Here is a 15964-nt window from a genome sequence, read left to right as displayed (position 1 = left end):
TAATTGCAGCACCATATCAGTAATTTATCTATTCCTGTTTCTTCAGGAGTGTCCATACAACATAAAGGCAGGAGGGCGGTTGACATTTGGATGTCTACCGTACTTTGATGAATTGCAGAAACGTGCCTGGCTGAGATGGAGCAATTCAGATATGACATGTTCCTCGCTGATTGATTAAGGGTGTTGCTGCATCTTTTATAAGTTAATTAATCGGTTGCCACATGCTACATAGCAGCACTGCGTCACATTTCCAGAGTTTAAAAGGTTCCCTTTGGAACGAGCAAACCACATTTCAAGAATGGGATTGAATTTTATTGATGTTCAGCTCCAGCTCTTGTGTCCCTTCCGGCTGCACTCATTCCGTTGCAGGAGGGGGCTGTAGATTTCAAGGAGGAAGACAGAAAATGCAGAAGTTTTTTCTGCCCCGAACTGCAGGAGGGTTTTATGAATAACCACCACCCCTGGTGGAGGAGACCCACTGGCTTTCCCGTCGCAGGACACTGACACCGCAGGGCAATCGCTGCCAAGCACATCTGGATGGCGACTGCCCAACTCCGACAGCATTTTAGGCATCTGATTTCCATACATGTCTGAAATTTTCCAGACATATGGCAAGTCTACTCCATTACAGATTTGTGTTTGCATAACACCAGCACAGAGAGAGAAAGTACCATGTGTCTGGCGTTTCCCCTTAGATAGCAGCAGGTACTTGTGTTGATATATTCCACAGATACCTTCATTGTACAGTTTTTGATGCCTATTTCAGGCAAACCTGCCCAGACATGTGATTTTATTATGTACCTTCTTCTGTTTTTTCCTGTTGATTTTCATCCATATGCTTACTGTTTTAAAGGTGGTTTTCACTGCTATTTTTAAAATGAATTTACCATTTTGTGTAAACCGCTTAGAGATTTATTTATTTTTGATTAACCGGTATATAAGCTAAGGGTTAGGATACATAAGTGGGACTGCAACAAAATGCCGCAGCGTGGAACACGGGCCTTGTTCCAGGATGCGGGTAACCCTAACCTTGTTTATCTCCCCACCCGCAAAAATCAGGCAGTGTTTTGTACCCGCTGAGCCTATTTGGTCTTCATTGGGATGTTTGGGGAGGAAGTTCCCTTTATGGCTCTTAATTTTGGGTCGCTCTGCAAACCTTGGGGTTTCCCTAAGCCGGCTGATGCCTTCCTCTTGTGTGCAAAGTCCGCTTACCCCCTTTTAGGGGCGCGGCAGCTTTGCGGGACGGCCAGCGCCTCTCCTCCTGCCGACGATGCAGGGCTGGGTGTCAGGGTCTGATCCTTGCTGAAGCGCGAGCTTCAGCTTGAAATCCTGCTCTGCGTCAGCCTGCCGAATTGGCCAATGGCAGGCTGGCGCGCAGAGCTGGGCTTGAGGGAACAATCAGGCTTCCCTCAGGTCAGCCCGGATAGAAATGCTTACCCAATGCCTACGCCAAACCTCTTCATCTGTAGCCAATAAAGTTGTGGCCTGATTCGATCCCATTGCACTGTGTTGGTCTCCTTTATTGGTAGCTCACCTGAGGCTGGCCCTGCAACAGTACTGCTTTGAGTACATAAGGACCCACGCTTGGATAACGACTTTGCTATTAGCATACAGAGTAAGGTTGATAGGAGCACCAGGGCTGTGTCTTGGCTGCCACAGATTCAGTTCAACAGGAAGTGTTCTTATGTGCACACGGACTTCGAAAACCACATGTGCAGTTCTTGGGTCAGCATACGATGTTGGGGGCCTTGGACTGGTTCAAGCTCTTGGTAACCCCGGAGACTGAAGTGAGAAGTTGTAGGCTTTTGCCCCTCGTAGACGTGTAACCCAGACTGCTGCTCAGTTAACTCAAGGCCACACAATTCAATGGGTGTCACTGAGAACCAAGCCTGTGCCTATCTTGGATTCCATTTGCTGGTCATGGAAGAGTCGGGTGACAAATTTGGAATCGGAATGCTATTATGACTCGTAAAATGCACAACACGATGATAGGAGCTGATGCAGTACAGGGCCTAAGATCAGAGAGCCCCAGGCTTGATTCTCACCTCAGCCCTGGCCTTAAGCAAGCTACTTTCTATCAGCCTCAGCACCTGCCCACCCACTGACGTCTGTAAAATGGGGGGATAATTATACTGACTTACAGGGTTGTTGCAAGGATTGCAATAATACAGGGCACGCGAACTTCTTTGATCATTTAAAAACACTACACGGTGGTTAAGTAATGCCCTCATTATTATTAATAGTATCTGTGTGAGAGAGTACGTGCGTAGAGGGCTTTCATTTGAGGCTGGAGTTGGGGTGTGTGCCTCTCAAAAGGGCGGAGTTCAAAGGAATGAATGGCACCAGCTTAACTTGTATTAAGTTGAATCCCATCGCCTCACTTTGTCATTGGTAAATATAATGCCTGCCACCCTGCATTCTATTAAGTGCACTTCCTTCCGTTGAAGTAAATGGTCTCGAACTCATATTGCTGTCATGGTGACTTGTACTAATAACACCGTCTTGCCCTTCAGAGTTAGTGGGATGTGGGTGGTGCTGTGGTCTAAACCACTGAGCCTAGGGCTTGCTGATCAGAAGGTCGGCGGTTTGAATCCCCATGACGGGGTGAGCTACCGTTGCTCAGTCCCTGCTCCTGCCAACCCAGCAGTTTGAAAACACGTCAAAGTGCAAGTAGATAAATAGGTACTGCTCCAGCAGGAAGGTAAACTGAATTTCCATGTGTTGCTCTGGTTCGCCAGAAGCAGCTTAGCCATGCTGGCCACATGACCCGGAAGCTGTATGCCGGCTCCCTCGGCCAGTAAAGCGAGATGAGCGCTGCAACCCCAGAGTTGTCTGCAACTGGACCCTAATGGTCAGGGGTCCCTTTACCCTTTACCCTTCAGAGTTATATTTACATACATACATAAGGAAAGGATGTGGCAAAACCATCGCCAGCTGCAGTCAGTCAGGGGTGGGGAACCACTGGCGTTCCAGTTGTTATAGAAATATGGAATTGTAGAGTTGGAAGGGACCGCAGGGGTCACCTAATCCAATCCCCTGCAACGTAGGAATCTTTCATCCAAAGCGGGGCTCGAACTCATGGCCATGAAATTAAGAGTCTCATGCTCTACCAACTGAGCTATCCACCTTTCCTGACGTTGGTCATGCTTGGCTTGGGCTGGTGGGAGTTGGACATCCACCAGCACTTGCAGGACCACAGGTTAGTCACCTCTGAAGTAAACTCCCTAAGTAGAAGGGACTGATCCAAAGACATGGGGGCCAGGCTAGACTGTAGTACCTCTAGGACTAGAGACATGGGTGACGCTGTGGTCTAACTCCTTGGCAGCAAATTCCACACTCCTTGGCAACAAATTCCACACTCCTTGGCAGCAAATTCCACTGTCGAACAGCTCTTACTGTCAGGAAGTTCTTCCTAATGTTTAGGTGGAATCTTCTTTCTTGTAGTTTGCATCCATTGCTCCGTGTCCGCTTCTCTGGAGCAGCAGAAAACAACCTTTCTCCCTCCTCTATATGACATCCTTTTATATATTTGAACATGGCTATCATATCACCCCTTAACCTCCTCTTCTCCAGGCTAAACATGCCCAGCTCACTTAGCCGTTCCTCATAAGGCTTCGTTTCCAGGCCTTTGACCATTTTGGTTGCCCTCCTCTGGACACGTTCCAGTTTGTCAGTGTCCTTCTTGAACTGTGGTGCCCAGAACTGGACACAGTACTCCAGGTGAGGTCTGACCAGAGCAGAATACAGTGGCACTATTGCTTCCCTTGATCTAGATGCTATACTCCTATTGAGGCAGCCCAGAATTGCATTGGCTTTTTTAGCTGCCGCGTCACACTGTTGGCTCATGTCAAGTTTGTGGTCAAACAAGACTCCTAGATCCTTTTCACATGTACTGCTCTCAAGCCAGGTGTCACCCATCTTGTATTTGTGCCTCTCATTTTTTTTGCCCAAGTGCAATACTTTACATTTCTCCCTGTTAAAGTTCATCTTGTAATGAAATACACGGGTCCAAAGTAAGGTATAATAATATAAGTTTTTATATTTTGACACCAACAAAGTTTCATGTTTTGTTCAATAAACAGATTCAAACTGTTTCGTTGTTGCTCTTTATTCACCCATAATAGAGATACATATCGAAACCTTACAACCCATGAAGGCATAATACTTAAAGAAACAGGAAATCTACAACTCCCTCAAGTGTTAGCAAGCAGCTTTCTGCATGGAAGACAGGATGGGACAAAGAATAAAAAAATGCTGAAGTCCAAATTACTTAGTCAACTTTTGGCTAACATAAAGGTAAGTAACACCACGTGATGTGAAGAAATCCATCTCTAGGTATAGTATTCCCAAGGCAGGACAAGCGTACAGTCCCACTATACTTTTTTTGCGGGTGGGAGCCAAGGCTGTTTTCAAACTTTTTCCACCACTATGTCAAATTTTCCCACACATCGGAAATGTCCAAGGCTGCAAAGCAACCATCAAGTTTTTCATAAAGCTTGACTCGTAGCAAAAGCAGGAGAAACTTGCCTCCTTGAAGGACCACAACAATGGCTGCTGAGGTAGTAACATCAGGGCAGCGCTAGATTTAGGCTGGTGCATCTGCCCCCCCAGGGTGCCAAGCCAAGAGGGCACAAAATAATAATAATAATAATGTTTTAAAACCAATTTTTATAAGGGCAAATACATGGGTAAACTGAACCAGAAGGAATTATTGTGAAATAATAAATATGGGGGGGGGGAGCAAATTTGGTCCTCTCTTTGGGTACCACATTGCCAAAGTCTGCCGCTGACCAGGGTAAGCGTTCTTTGACTACTCCTTTCCCCATGCGTGCAATCTGCTTGCTCAGAAATCAAAGCACTATTAGGAGAAGAAACCCGAAGACTGAGGATTATTAAAGATCTACATGACTCTATAAAGGTAGCTCAAGCATGTCTTACGATTATATAAATAGACATAGTTATTTTCCTACTCACACATGTCCCAGGCTTTGTGTATCAGAGGAGCAAAATACAGCAGTAGGGGACACAACATGTTACATGACTGCATCAATTAGTCAATGCTGACATTGATACTTCTATGGCCAAACTAAGTGATATATGTCGGATGCAGTGTTTTTGCTTTATTTGCCGCGTTTATGGGCTAAATTTATATGGTGAATGCAAACTGCTAAGTTGGGGGAAAGAGGTCCAAATCTTCTGTTAGTGCCACTTAGTCTCATGTGGCACCATTGGAAGTCAAGGGATCTGGTATGTAAGCTTGCACTTGTCTTGTTAATATAAAGAAAAAAAGAATATCTTAATAGTTACTGCTTTGAAGTATCTACCGGCAGGCTTTCCACCTGTGAAATAGGCCCAGATTGTCTAATTCATATGGGAGGCCTGAAAATTCCTTGAACTCTAGGGGGCTGCTTTGAAAATTTTTGTTTTGATTTGATTTGATTTTCAAAAGAAGCAAAAAAGAAAATCATAGTGGTTTCAGCATTCAGTTTCCTTTAGGCCACCTTGAAAATGTCAATCGTGTGTACACACACAAAGCTATGGAAAGTGTGGAGTAAATTAAGCAAGCTGGTAGGAGATCAATTTTGCCGGATGTGATGATCTAGGAAGCCGCCGGCTGCTTAGTTCATCCCAATGCAGGATTTAAATCCAACGGAGTAACGAGGTTTACATGCGACGGGGCGTTGCTGGTATGTCCCTGGGCAGTCCTTCTTCCTGCGCAGCGTAGATGCACAAGCCCCAAAGGGTGTATCCTGAGGTGTCAAGATCTGTACATGGAAGACAATAGTGTTAATGGGTTTGCCTCCAGCAGGGGTACCTACTACTGGCTTGAGAGTCTATACACCACATGTTCATAGGAGTTTTCAGCAAAGAAATTGCTTCTACTAATAACAACCATTAGTGGTTGGTGGGGTGGTGTCAGGGACTGGACTGAAGAGGAGCAGGAGTGGTGAAGATCACTTCCCCTTCTCCTGTAGCTTCCAGAGAAGGGGGATACAGTATTGAATTACAGCCGAACTTGGAAGGAGATAGCAGATCAGAGACAGGCGAACAGATGAGTTATGAGGTGTTTGAAGAGGAACAAGGGGAGGCAGAGCAGCCAGCTGAAACGTCTCTGGACAGCATCGATGAACCACCACCACCCCTAAAATTCAACATTCGTTAAGAGTGCAAGAGCAATGGGAAGAAGAAGAAGAAGAGTTTGGATTTGATATCCCGCCTTTCGCTCCCTTTTAAGGAGTCTCAAAGCGGCTAACATTCTCCTTTCCCTTCCTCCCCCACAACCAACACTCTGTGAGGTGAATGAGGCTGAGAGACTTCAGAGAAGTGTGACTAGCCCAAGGTCACCCAGCAGCTGCATGTGGAGGAACGGAGACGCGAACCCGGTTCCCCAGATTACGAATCTACCGCTCTTAACCACTACACCACACTGGCTCTCAACGCAGGGACGCAGAGGCATTTGTTCACGGGGGGCCACCGTAGAGTCGGATGCTGTTGCCAGGAGAGGGGAGGGGGAGGAGCCCAGAGTGAGCAACTCCATCCTTGAGGGATGTTTGGATTCTTTGTCTCTCACCGTGAGGACTGAATAAAAGCATAAGCAAAACCTTTCATGTTTCCTCCCTGCTCCTTGAAATTTTCAAGGGAGGGAGAGAATTCCTCAAGCCTGACAGGTGGAGGCGCTCACCTGACCAGCTACTGGTGTTGCTTTTGCTGACTAGGAGGAAGAGGGGGTGGGGGTGGGGAGCTTGGTGTGGTGCAAACACAAACAGGACCACTGCTGGAGGTACGTTTGTACACCACCTTGCCCCTTCCTCTCCCAGTAAGTCACAGCTATCATGCCATAGCTCAGGGGTAGAGCATCTGCCTTATGTACAGAGGGTCCCAGGTTCAATTCTCAGCATCTCCAGGTGGAATGGGGAATGTTCCCCTTCTGAAAACCCAGGAGAGCAGCTGCCAATCACTGAGGACAATACTGAGCTCGTTGGACCAATGATCTGACTTCTTATAAGGCAGCTTCCTAAGTTTCTAAGAATGCTCCGTTGGAGATCCCCAAGCCCAGCCTTTCCTCTCTTTGTGGAGAGGGAATGTCTTTGTAAATGGCTTCAATCTCCAGGGCGGATATGCTCGAAGACTCTGTTAAATTATCCTTCCTTGCCCCACCTCACTCCCATACAGCTCCACAGCAATTTATCCTGAAAAGAAGAAAAACACATTTCCTCACCTCCTTGTCATTGCACAGTCCCAATTTTTCTAGATCCGCCACAGAATAGTGGATGTTGGACATGATCACTTCCACTTCCTCAATCTGAAAGCATAAAAACATACGCATATTAGACCACAGGATGACCCTGTGCACTACAACTGCATTCACTCAAGTCTCCTTCCCTGTTCTTGGCAGTGAGAGCAGAAGTCTGAGGTAATGGGAGCCAGGTATGTCATGGCCAGCCTGTGAGAGGGGCTGAAGTCATTGGTAGGCAGAGTCAGATCTTTCTTCCCGACACACCCTTCTCTCTCCTCCTGTCTCACTCACCCTTTTCCTCCCTGCCCAGCAGGCTGCAAGTGGAACAAATTGCTTTTGCCAGAAATCTGAACAGATTGATTACACAAAAGGGATTTGAATTGAGGTTGTGGGCCACAGGCATTCATAGTGTTGTAAACAATGCATAACAGCTATGTCTCCCTGTCTAAACTATGCATCTGCATGGGACACGGGTGGCACTGTGGTCTAAACCACTGAGCCTCTTTGACTTGCCGATCAGAAGTTTGGCAGTTCGAATCCCCGTGACAGGATAAGCTCCCATTGCTCTGTCCCAGCTCCTACCAACCTAGCAGTTTTAAAGCACGCCAGTGCAAGTAGATAAATAGGTACTGCTGTGGTGGGAAGGTAAACGGCGTTTCTGTGCGCTCTGGTTTCCATCACGGTGTTCCATTGCACCAGAAGTGGTTTAGTCATGCTGGCCACATGACCCAGAAAGCTGTCTGTGGACAAACGCCGGCTCTCTCGGCCTGAAAGTGAGATGAGCGCCGCAACCCCATAGTCGCCTTTGACTGGACTTAACTGCCCAGGGGTCCTTTACCTTTTAGCTTTACTATGCATCATGGCCCTTGGCTACAAGAGCAGAGCAAGGCACTGCATGGTCATGTCACATCACGTGTTGGGTTTACAAGTACCAAAAAAAGGTACTGTTTTCACACGGAGAACCATACATTTGTTTCGTCATTCCCTAACAGCGGGAATATGGAGAGGGGTTATTGCTGAGTGGTAGAAAGCCCTGTGCACTCCATATAGAACAGACAGACAGACACACACACACACATGAGTTTACATCCTGGGCATCTCCAGTCATACCGGATCTGAAGTAGCAGGGCTAGAAAACACATCTCCCTGAAGCCAGAATTTCCAGATTCCATCCTTAGCAACTGCAGGTAAAGCCAGGAGAGAACGCTGTCTGAAATCCTAGACAGCCACCCTGCCAGTCCTTGTAGACAATACTGGCTTGGTGTAAGGCAGATTCCTATGTTTTTAATTTCTTTATCTACCCACCTTCTATTTATAATAGCCCGAGAGAAAGCAAAATATAAGCTTACACGATGATCCGTACATTGCCCCTCAAGTGTGAGTCACGGGTGTCCGAAATGGATTGGATTTGTGCTTTTGATGTAAACCTCGGTTTTGTAAGACTACAGTTATTTGAAGCATATCGCATGTCATGAGGACAAAGAGATACGACGAGACTGACCTGGGGGAGTCTATCCAAGATGTAGGTCTGGATGCAGTTGACCGTCTTCTGGTAAGATGGCGAGTAGTGGCCTGTTTCAGGCGGCCCAGCAAAGGCATCGAGGGCACACTCGTGGGCAGTTCTCCTTCAAAGCAATGTGTAGCCATTAGAATCAAATCTGTACTCTCTCCATAATTCAGCTCATGTGTGAACTTGCAAGGCTAATGTCCTGTGTTCAGCTTGCTTAGCTCTGTCCCTTGTTAGGGGTCAGTTCATGAATTTTAACAGTGCAGTCAGGAAAAGGAGAGAGAGAGAGAGAGTGTTCCAATGTGTGTGGGTGTGTGTCTAGGAATGAAGGGCTTTCCATGTGGTCACATTAAGCTTGGCACAGGTGATGCCCAGAGAATGGTCTGGGACTGTGTGATGCTGCGACACTGCTAAAGGGACACATGGGTGCATCTGATCAGTGGAGTAAGAGTGAGACAGAAGCAAAATAAATATTCCCCCCAATTAATAATACTCCCTCCATCTGGCTGCGCTTCCCCAGCCACTGTAGACGGCTTCCAGCATATACAGAAACATAATAAAACTTTGAACATTAAAAACTTCCCTATACAGGGCTGCCCTCAGGTGTCCTCTAAAGGTTATATACCGGTAGTTTCTTATCTCCTTGACAGCTGGTGGGAGGGCTCACTACTGAGAAGGCCCTCTACCTGGTTCCCTGTAACTTCACTTCTCACTGTGAGGAAACAGGAGCTTGTTTCCACTGCAAATTGACAGCACACACGCCCTTCCCCAATTTGGATATTTCTGATCAAAATATTTCCTTTTTTTCATCCATCAGAGGGCTGTAATCATACTCAATATCAGCCATCTCTTCCACTGTGGACAAATTTCATGCGCTGATAGACAAAAATGGGGTTGGGTGGGTTTGTTTTTTACAGTACCATATGCAGTCGTAGTCAAGACAGTCTGCGCCTTCTCCATAACACCACTTGACCAGTGTTTCTATTGAGAGCACTCGATCTCTTCTTTCTGGAAGTGTGGTGTATTTATCCTTGAAGAAGCCTTGAAAGCCAGACTGCGTTGTTTTCATAAGCTTCAGATCCTTAATGCCAGAAAAAACAATCGGACTACCTGCAAGAGAGAGAGAGAGAGAGAGAGAATGGAAGAGAGAAAAAGTCAGTTCTTTTTACAATGAAATACTTTAAAATGAGAAAATTGATATATGCGGATAAATTAAAAAGCACTTTTTAACAGGGCAATCGAGTGGGGGCTCAGTATGGGTACCGTATTTCTCTTGCCTTCCGGGGCAAGGTAAACAGAAACACGAGAAATCCCACCTCTCTTTCTAACACCCACAAATGCATCAGTGGCCTTGACTGCTCCTACTTCTCTCCAACAGAGAATAATAAAAGGTGTTACGTTTCTGAGGGTTTCTGTCAAAAGAATGAAATTTCATGTCTTACCTTCCAGAGTCCGTTCCACTTCACAAAACCGAACCCCCTCTGAGCTATAGAGAAAAGCATGGACGTGGGGGACACCATCCTAGAGATTGAAGAATATGGAAAATGTGCAAAGAAATGTAGGCGATTTTAAAACAAATGGGGAAGTAATAGAGCTGGTTTGGGAGGGGGGGGAGTCTTATAACTGTTAAGGTGATTCAGTGCCCTATGAACCCTGCCCACATTTGGTCGCCCCTCCCTCCCTCCTTCTGACAACCCCATTTTTCAGTTGTTCCCCCCTGTGTGCAGGGAGTCAGGTGGGTGGGGTGTATAAGCTCAGTATACCTTTTCTAGGCGTTGCCATGGTACTTCTTGGATGAAGGCATTGCAGTATATCACGTGGCAAAACGATGTAAGGAAGTGTTCACAGATGTCAAGGCCAAACTCCTCTATTGTTCTGATCTAGTAAGACAAACAGGGTCGTCAGACACCATCAGTTTCTGCCCTTAGATAAATATCGAGAGACGACACTGTATTTTATTTTATTTTATTGCAATATGTTCATGTCATTGCAAACCTCTTGATTAAATGGGTGAAGCAGTCAAGCAGGCATTATGAAATGTATAGTTTATAAAATAAATGTCTTTATTGAGCCAATTGCCCGTAATACTCTGGAATAAGGAGACCTGTGATTCTTCCAACTGCTAGCAAAAATTAAAGACAAAACAAATCCCTGGGTTAGCTCATGACATTCGGCAGAAGATTCCTGCATTGATGACCTTCATGTTCCCTTCCATCTAAGTCTATGATTCTGTGAAATAGATCTCTTCTGGCTTGTGCAAGATGCTTCCACTCAGTGGAAGCTTAGTGGAAACTGCTGGACTACAGTTCCCATCATCCCTGACCATGGACCATGCTGGCTGGGGCTGATGGGATTTGGAGCCAACAAATCTGGAGGACCACAGCTTCGCTATCCCTGCTGTACATGAGTAATAGCTGTGCCAAGCTTCATCGACTGAAAGGCTTGTAAGACTGCACACTTCCCACAATTATACTAGCAATCTTGTGTTTCCTCTTTGGAAAAAGCTTTTCTTAAGAATTTTGTTGTTCTTTCCCTTTGGAAAGGTGTCTGCATTTACCTTTGCATCCAGATAAATCTGCCAGTCGTTGTTGGCTGACACTCCTAGCTCTATATAATACCAAAAAGGAAAGGAAAGAGAAAGAGATTTGGCCACAGATGGGTCTGTATCACATGATACGATCCATCTGTGGCCAAATCTCTCTCTCTCTGTTCCTTGCTCTTTGAATTGTCACAGACTCTCATTATTATTTTTGCCCGAGGACTGATTTTGCAATAGGAATGCAATTCATAAAAATGCAATTCATTAAGACAATATATAGCTACACAAAGATTAAATAAAAAACGGTTGGAAGAGTGCTTTGCAAAACATACCCCTCGGCATTTGGCCAAAGCTTGGATTGTATTCTTTATGGTGTCTGTGGGGATCACTTGACTGTTGTCAGAATTCAAGAATTCGTTGACGGTGTTCAGCCTTATATGCACAGAGACTTCCAGTTCTTTGATGCAGTGAGTCGTGCCCTCTCGTCTAATGTACAGCAGTCTCACTGCGTTCTTCCCATATTCAGAATTCACATATTCCACATCCTTATTCTGTAATGGGAGGAGAAAAGCAATTTTGCACAGAATAAGTCAGGGCTAGAAGTCTGAGGATGTGTTGGTTGGTACAAATGCCTTCATGTGTATCCAAACCTGGTTAGAATTATCATATTGCTTTAACATGAATGTTTGCATGGGATGCGGGTGGCGCTGTGGGTTAAACCACAGAGCCTAGTACTTGCCGATCGGAAGGTCGGGGGTTCGAATCCCCACAACAGGGTGAGCTCCCGTTGCTCGGTCCCTGCTCCTGCCAACCTAGCAGTTCGAAAGCACGTCAAAAGTGCAAGTAGATAAGTAGGTACCACTCTGGCGGGAAGGTAAATGGCGTTTCCATGCGCTGCTCATTTGCCAGAAGTGGCTTAGCCATGCTGGCCACATGACCCGGAAGCTGTACGCCGGCTCCCTCGGCCAGTAAAGCGAGATGAGCGTCGCAACCCCAGAGTCGGTCAGGGGTCCCTTTACCTTTACCTTGCATGCAAAATGCACCAGATCTATAGACATCTATAGCATAGTGTTCTGTATGTCGCCACCTTGAGTGCACTTTATCTACACATTCAGAATTTACTCTCATCTGTCTTGCACCTTGAGTTAGGCATATGGCAGTGCAGGAAAACTACTCAATGCATAAAGGTTTCCTGAATATTCTTAGTAGGTCAGCTCCCTGGGAAAGAGTGGCTCACCGTGTTTATAGCACCTCACTGAACTTGTTTCTTGATGAGACAACCTACCCCCCAAAAAAACCACACGAAAGCTACATCCAGATGAAAGTGATATAGTAACTTTTCCTAAATCAAATGCCCACGAAGGAGTGGAACATCTATCAGTGATAAGAATCAAATTTCCATAAGTCATTTTTCCACTGTCCGTCATCGCTATTAATGCTTTTCTTTCAGTTGTTAATTGTTTTTCAGCTGCAATGCTCAAAGAGATAAGCATCAGACACAACAACACAGTTAATGCATTAATGATCTATGCACAAAGGTAGCTTGCCTCCTAATACATTTTTGCACAACTGAATGTTGCCTGGCCTCCAGGCAGAATCATAGTTTTAAAAAAAACAACCCGCAGCATCAAATGTTGAGGAGTGACATGAAGCATCAACCTCATGCAAAAACGGAGCCCTTTCTTTCTTTTCAACAACTCTTTAAAATGTCAGATCTTGTTTGACAGGAGCATTTCAAAGGGAGATTTTCATTACTCATTGTTTTTGCATCTATTGACAAAGAGAATGCTGGGAAAGTTCAATGGGGATTTTTTGGGATCCTTTTTTTTCCTTGATGAGAAATTCCTGAGGGAAAATTATTTTTCCACAAACCTCCATAATATAAAATTTCTCTTGAAGCCTTGAATGAATTTACCTTCACCCAGAGGAAATATTTGATTTAGTTTGTTTGTAGCCCAAGCAAACAACTAAAGTGTACCGATTAGAGATTACCCTGAGTCTCTAGGATAGGATTAAAAATCAAATGAATGGATCAAATTAAATAATCCAAGAAGTTTAGATGAAATATATTGTTATTATCTTCTGATTACCAAGAATAAACAATGGACCGCTTGGAGATTCTTTACTGATGTGAATTTAGGCTCATTTTAAACACACTTCTGCTTTATTAGAACAATTTTTAATTTTTGTCACTTGAAAAGTTGCTTCATCCTCATGAGCACTGGAGTTATCTTACTTTAGTGAGTGACTTTAGAGGCAAATTAATGGACGACAAGGCCATCAACTTGCCACGATAGCTATATTCTACCTCCACTGTTAGAGGAATTTAGACAGGAGAGGATGGGTGGATGGCATCAGAACTACAACTGGAGACCCGTTGAATAGTTGCTAGTAAAGCTGCCAGGAAATCTTTTGTCAGGGAGATTTCTGGCTGGACTTTCCCTAAGTCTTCTGAAGGGGGCAAACATCTCCACCCCTCAGCTAAGGACGATGCACTCTATGGCTACCTGCAAAAAGAAATGAAAGACCCAGCAGGCCACCATTTTTGAGTGGGAAGCAGAAGAAGAGGTAGAGATTTGTGTTTGGGCTCCGTAAACATTGTTGGGAGGGAACTGTAGTTTACACCCTCACAGAACTACAATTCCCAGAACCCTTAAAGTACAGTTCCCAGGGTGCTTGAGGGGAAGCCATGTGCAGGTTGTGACCTTTGCCTCCAGTGATCTCCTTCCAAAAGAAAGCTGGATCTTCCCTCTGCCGAGAGAAACAGGGTGTAACTTGTGCCTATTTATAACCTGAAATATAAAGCGATGCTATTACTAAGATAACCAACTAGGGAAAAATAAAATAAAAGCCTGCTTTATGTTTTATAGATGCCTTCCTTTCCCACTGTGTATACACTCCAATAAAATCAGAAACCCTGCGCATCAGTATTGAACACTTCTGCCTAACTTAATTTAATTACCCATCTTAGTGAAGTTTTACACAATACAGTGGACGCTCGGGTTGCGAACGTCATCCGTGCAGGAGGCATGTTCACAACCTGCAGTATTCACAACCCACAGCGCCGTGTCTGCGCATGCACAGGTGTGATTCGGTGCTTCTGCGCATGCACAAACCACGATTTAGAGCTTCTGCGCATGCGCAAGCACCAAAACCTGGAAGTAACCAGTTCCGGTACTTCCGGGTTCGGTGTGGTGCGCAACCCGAAAATGCGCAACCTGAAGCATCTGTAACCCGAGGTATGACTGTATGTGTAAATGTGTGTTTTGTTTACATGAGTAGCTGCATTTGTTGGTGGCACACTCTGAAGAGGTTACACGAGAGCTCCTTTAGCTTTGTCGTTAAGTCCTATATATGTCAGCCGAGTTTCTTATAAAGTGCTGACGATGCGCATAAAGGTCTCCAGGCAAGAATCATCATCTCTTGTACTACAGGTTTCTCTTTGAAAATTACATTGCGCCTCACCTGCCGGTTTAGCAGCTTCCCAGAGGCGACTTACCTCCCGAGGAGGCTGGACGGGGCTGACACCTCACCTTCAAGTAAGCTGGATTTCTTGGGATGCAGCCTCTGAAGTGACATTAAATGTTACAACTCTCCCCTGTGACAGCAGCCAAATTCTCATGGAGGTTGTAATTCATGGACGAGGAACCTTTTTCATCCCGGGGGCCAGATTCCTGGGTAGGTTTCCAGGACCACATGCCAGTGGCAGGAAAAGTAGGCACAGCGACTAAGGTGAATGTTACTTTTGTACGGTAATCTAGTTTCCACACACTTGTCCATCCCTCTCTATCCCCCATCTAAGTCAGCAAGAAACATGATTGGTATACAAAATATATGCCACACTTTCCAGTTCATCTGGGTCCAAGGACATGTTCCAGCAGAAGAAAAACAGTCTAGGAGGGTGCAAAGCATGGCCGTTTGAGGGGTGTGATGGAAGGGTGTGTGGCCTGCGGAAGACTTCTGAGGGCCAGTTGCAGGAACCTGGAGGGTCACATTTAGGCTCTGGGTCTGAGGTTCCCCGTTCTTGTTGTAAATCTATGATTGGCCTGTACCACTTAAAACTGAAGGAGGTGGGGTTCATGGAAGTCAGCTGGGGAAATTCTACTTGTAGCACCACACCCTACAGAATGTCAAAGGGCACTCAGCCAACAATGGTCTCTTGCCCGTTTACTATGAAATGCCCTTCCCTCCCCCCTTTGCGAAGCTGCAACCATCAATTGCTTCAGACATCATGTAAAGACATATCCCTGGCCCATGTCTTCTCCAGTCCCCGCTTTATGTATTTGAATCCCCCTAATTCCTGTTTTAATAAATTTTTATATGTGCCTATACTTTACCGTCTTTATATTGTGTTTTCATTTTTTCCATTTGTTTTTAGTGAAAGATTTTCATGGATAACAATGGCACCTACAACATCTCTGCTTTCCGTTCATAGAGCCTTTTCTACAGGTCAGCAACATTCGGCATGATGATATTGTCTTTTTATGTTGTGCACCGCTTACAGATTGTGCAGTTTATAAATGCTTTTATATAAGGAAGGAAGGAAGGAAGGAAGGAAGGAAGGAAGGAAGGAAGGAAGGAAGGCATATCCTGTATTTATAACAACCAACAAAAATGGTGGTTTGATTCCTTGCTAGCCTTCACTAAGCTCAAGCTCAAAATCATATTTGGATTAATTATC

The 15964-nt window shown here is 45.2% G+C and overlaps 1 protein-coding gene and 1 long non-coding RNA gene across 2 annotated transcripts in view; one reads left to right on the top strand and one right to left on the bottom strand.

Moving 5' to 3' along the window:
• Positions 1-313: 313 nt before the first annotated feature.
• On the top strand, positions 314-4265 carry LOC309535250. Its single transcript, XR_014221150.1, has 2 exons — positions 314-2391; positions 4127-4265. It is a non-coding gene; the product is annotated as an uncharacterized lncRNA (long non-coding RNA).
• A 383-nt stretch (positions 4266-4648) lies between these two features.
• Positions 4649-15964, bottom strand: part of LOC309535247 (uricase-like) — a 37092-nt gene continuing 25776 nt past the window's right edge. Inside the window, exons 2-8 of the mRNA XM_082228093.1 lie at positions 11616-11834; positions 10508-10624; positions 10187-10265; positions 9665-9854; positions 8739-8862; positions 7220-7303; positions 4649-5765 (exon numbers count right to left, since the gene is read on the bottom strand). Coding sequence (XP_082084219.1) covers positions 5619-5765; positions 7220-7303; positions 8739-8862; positions 9665-9854; positions 10187-10265; positions 10508-10624; positions 11616-11834 — 960 coding nt within the window. The 3' untranslated portion in view covers positions 4649-5618. The remainder of the gene's footprint in view (positions 5766-7219; positions 7304-8738; positions 8863-9664; positions 9855-10186; positions 10266-10507; positions 10625-11615; positions 11835-15964) is intronic.

Source organism: Podarcis vaucheri, assembly GCF_965113315.1.
Source record: "Podarcis vaucheri genome assembly, chromosome: 6".
NCBI classification, from domain to species: domain Eukaryota; kingdom Metazoa; phylum Chordata; class Lepidosauria; order Squamata; family Lacertidae; genus Podarcis; species Podarcis vaucheri.
Note: the sequence above shows the minus strand (reverse complement) of the source record. Positions and strands in the feature narration are given on the sequence as shown.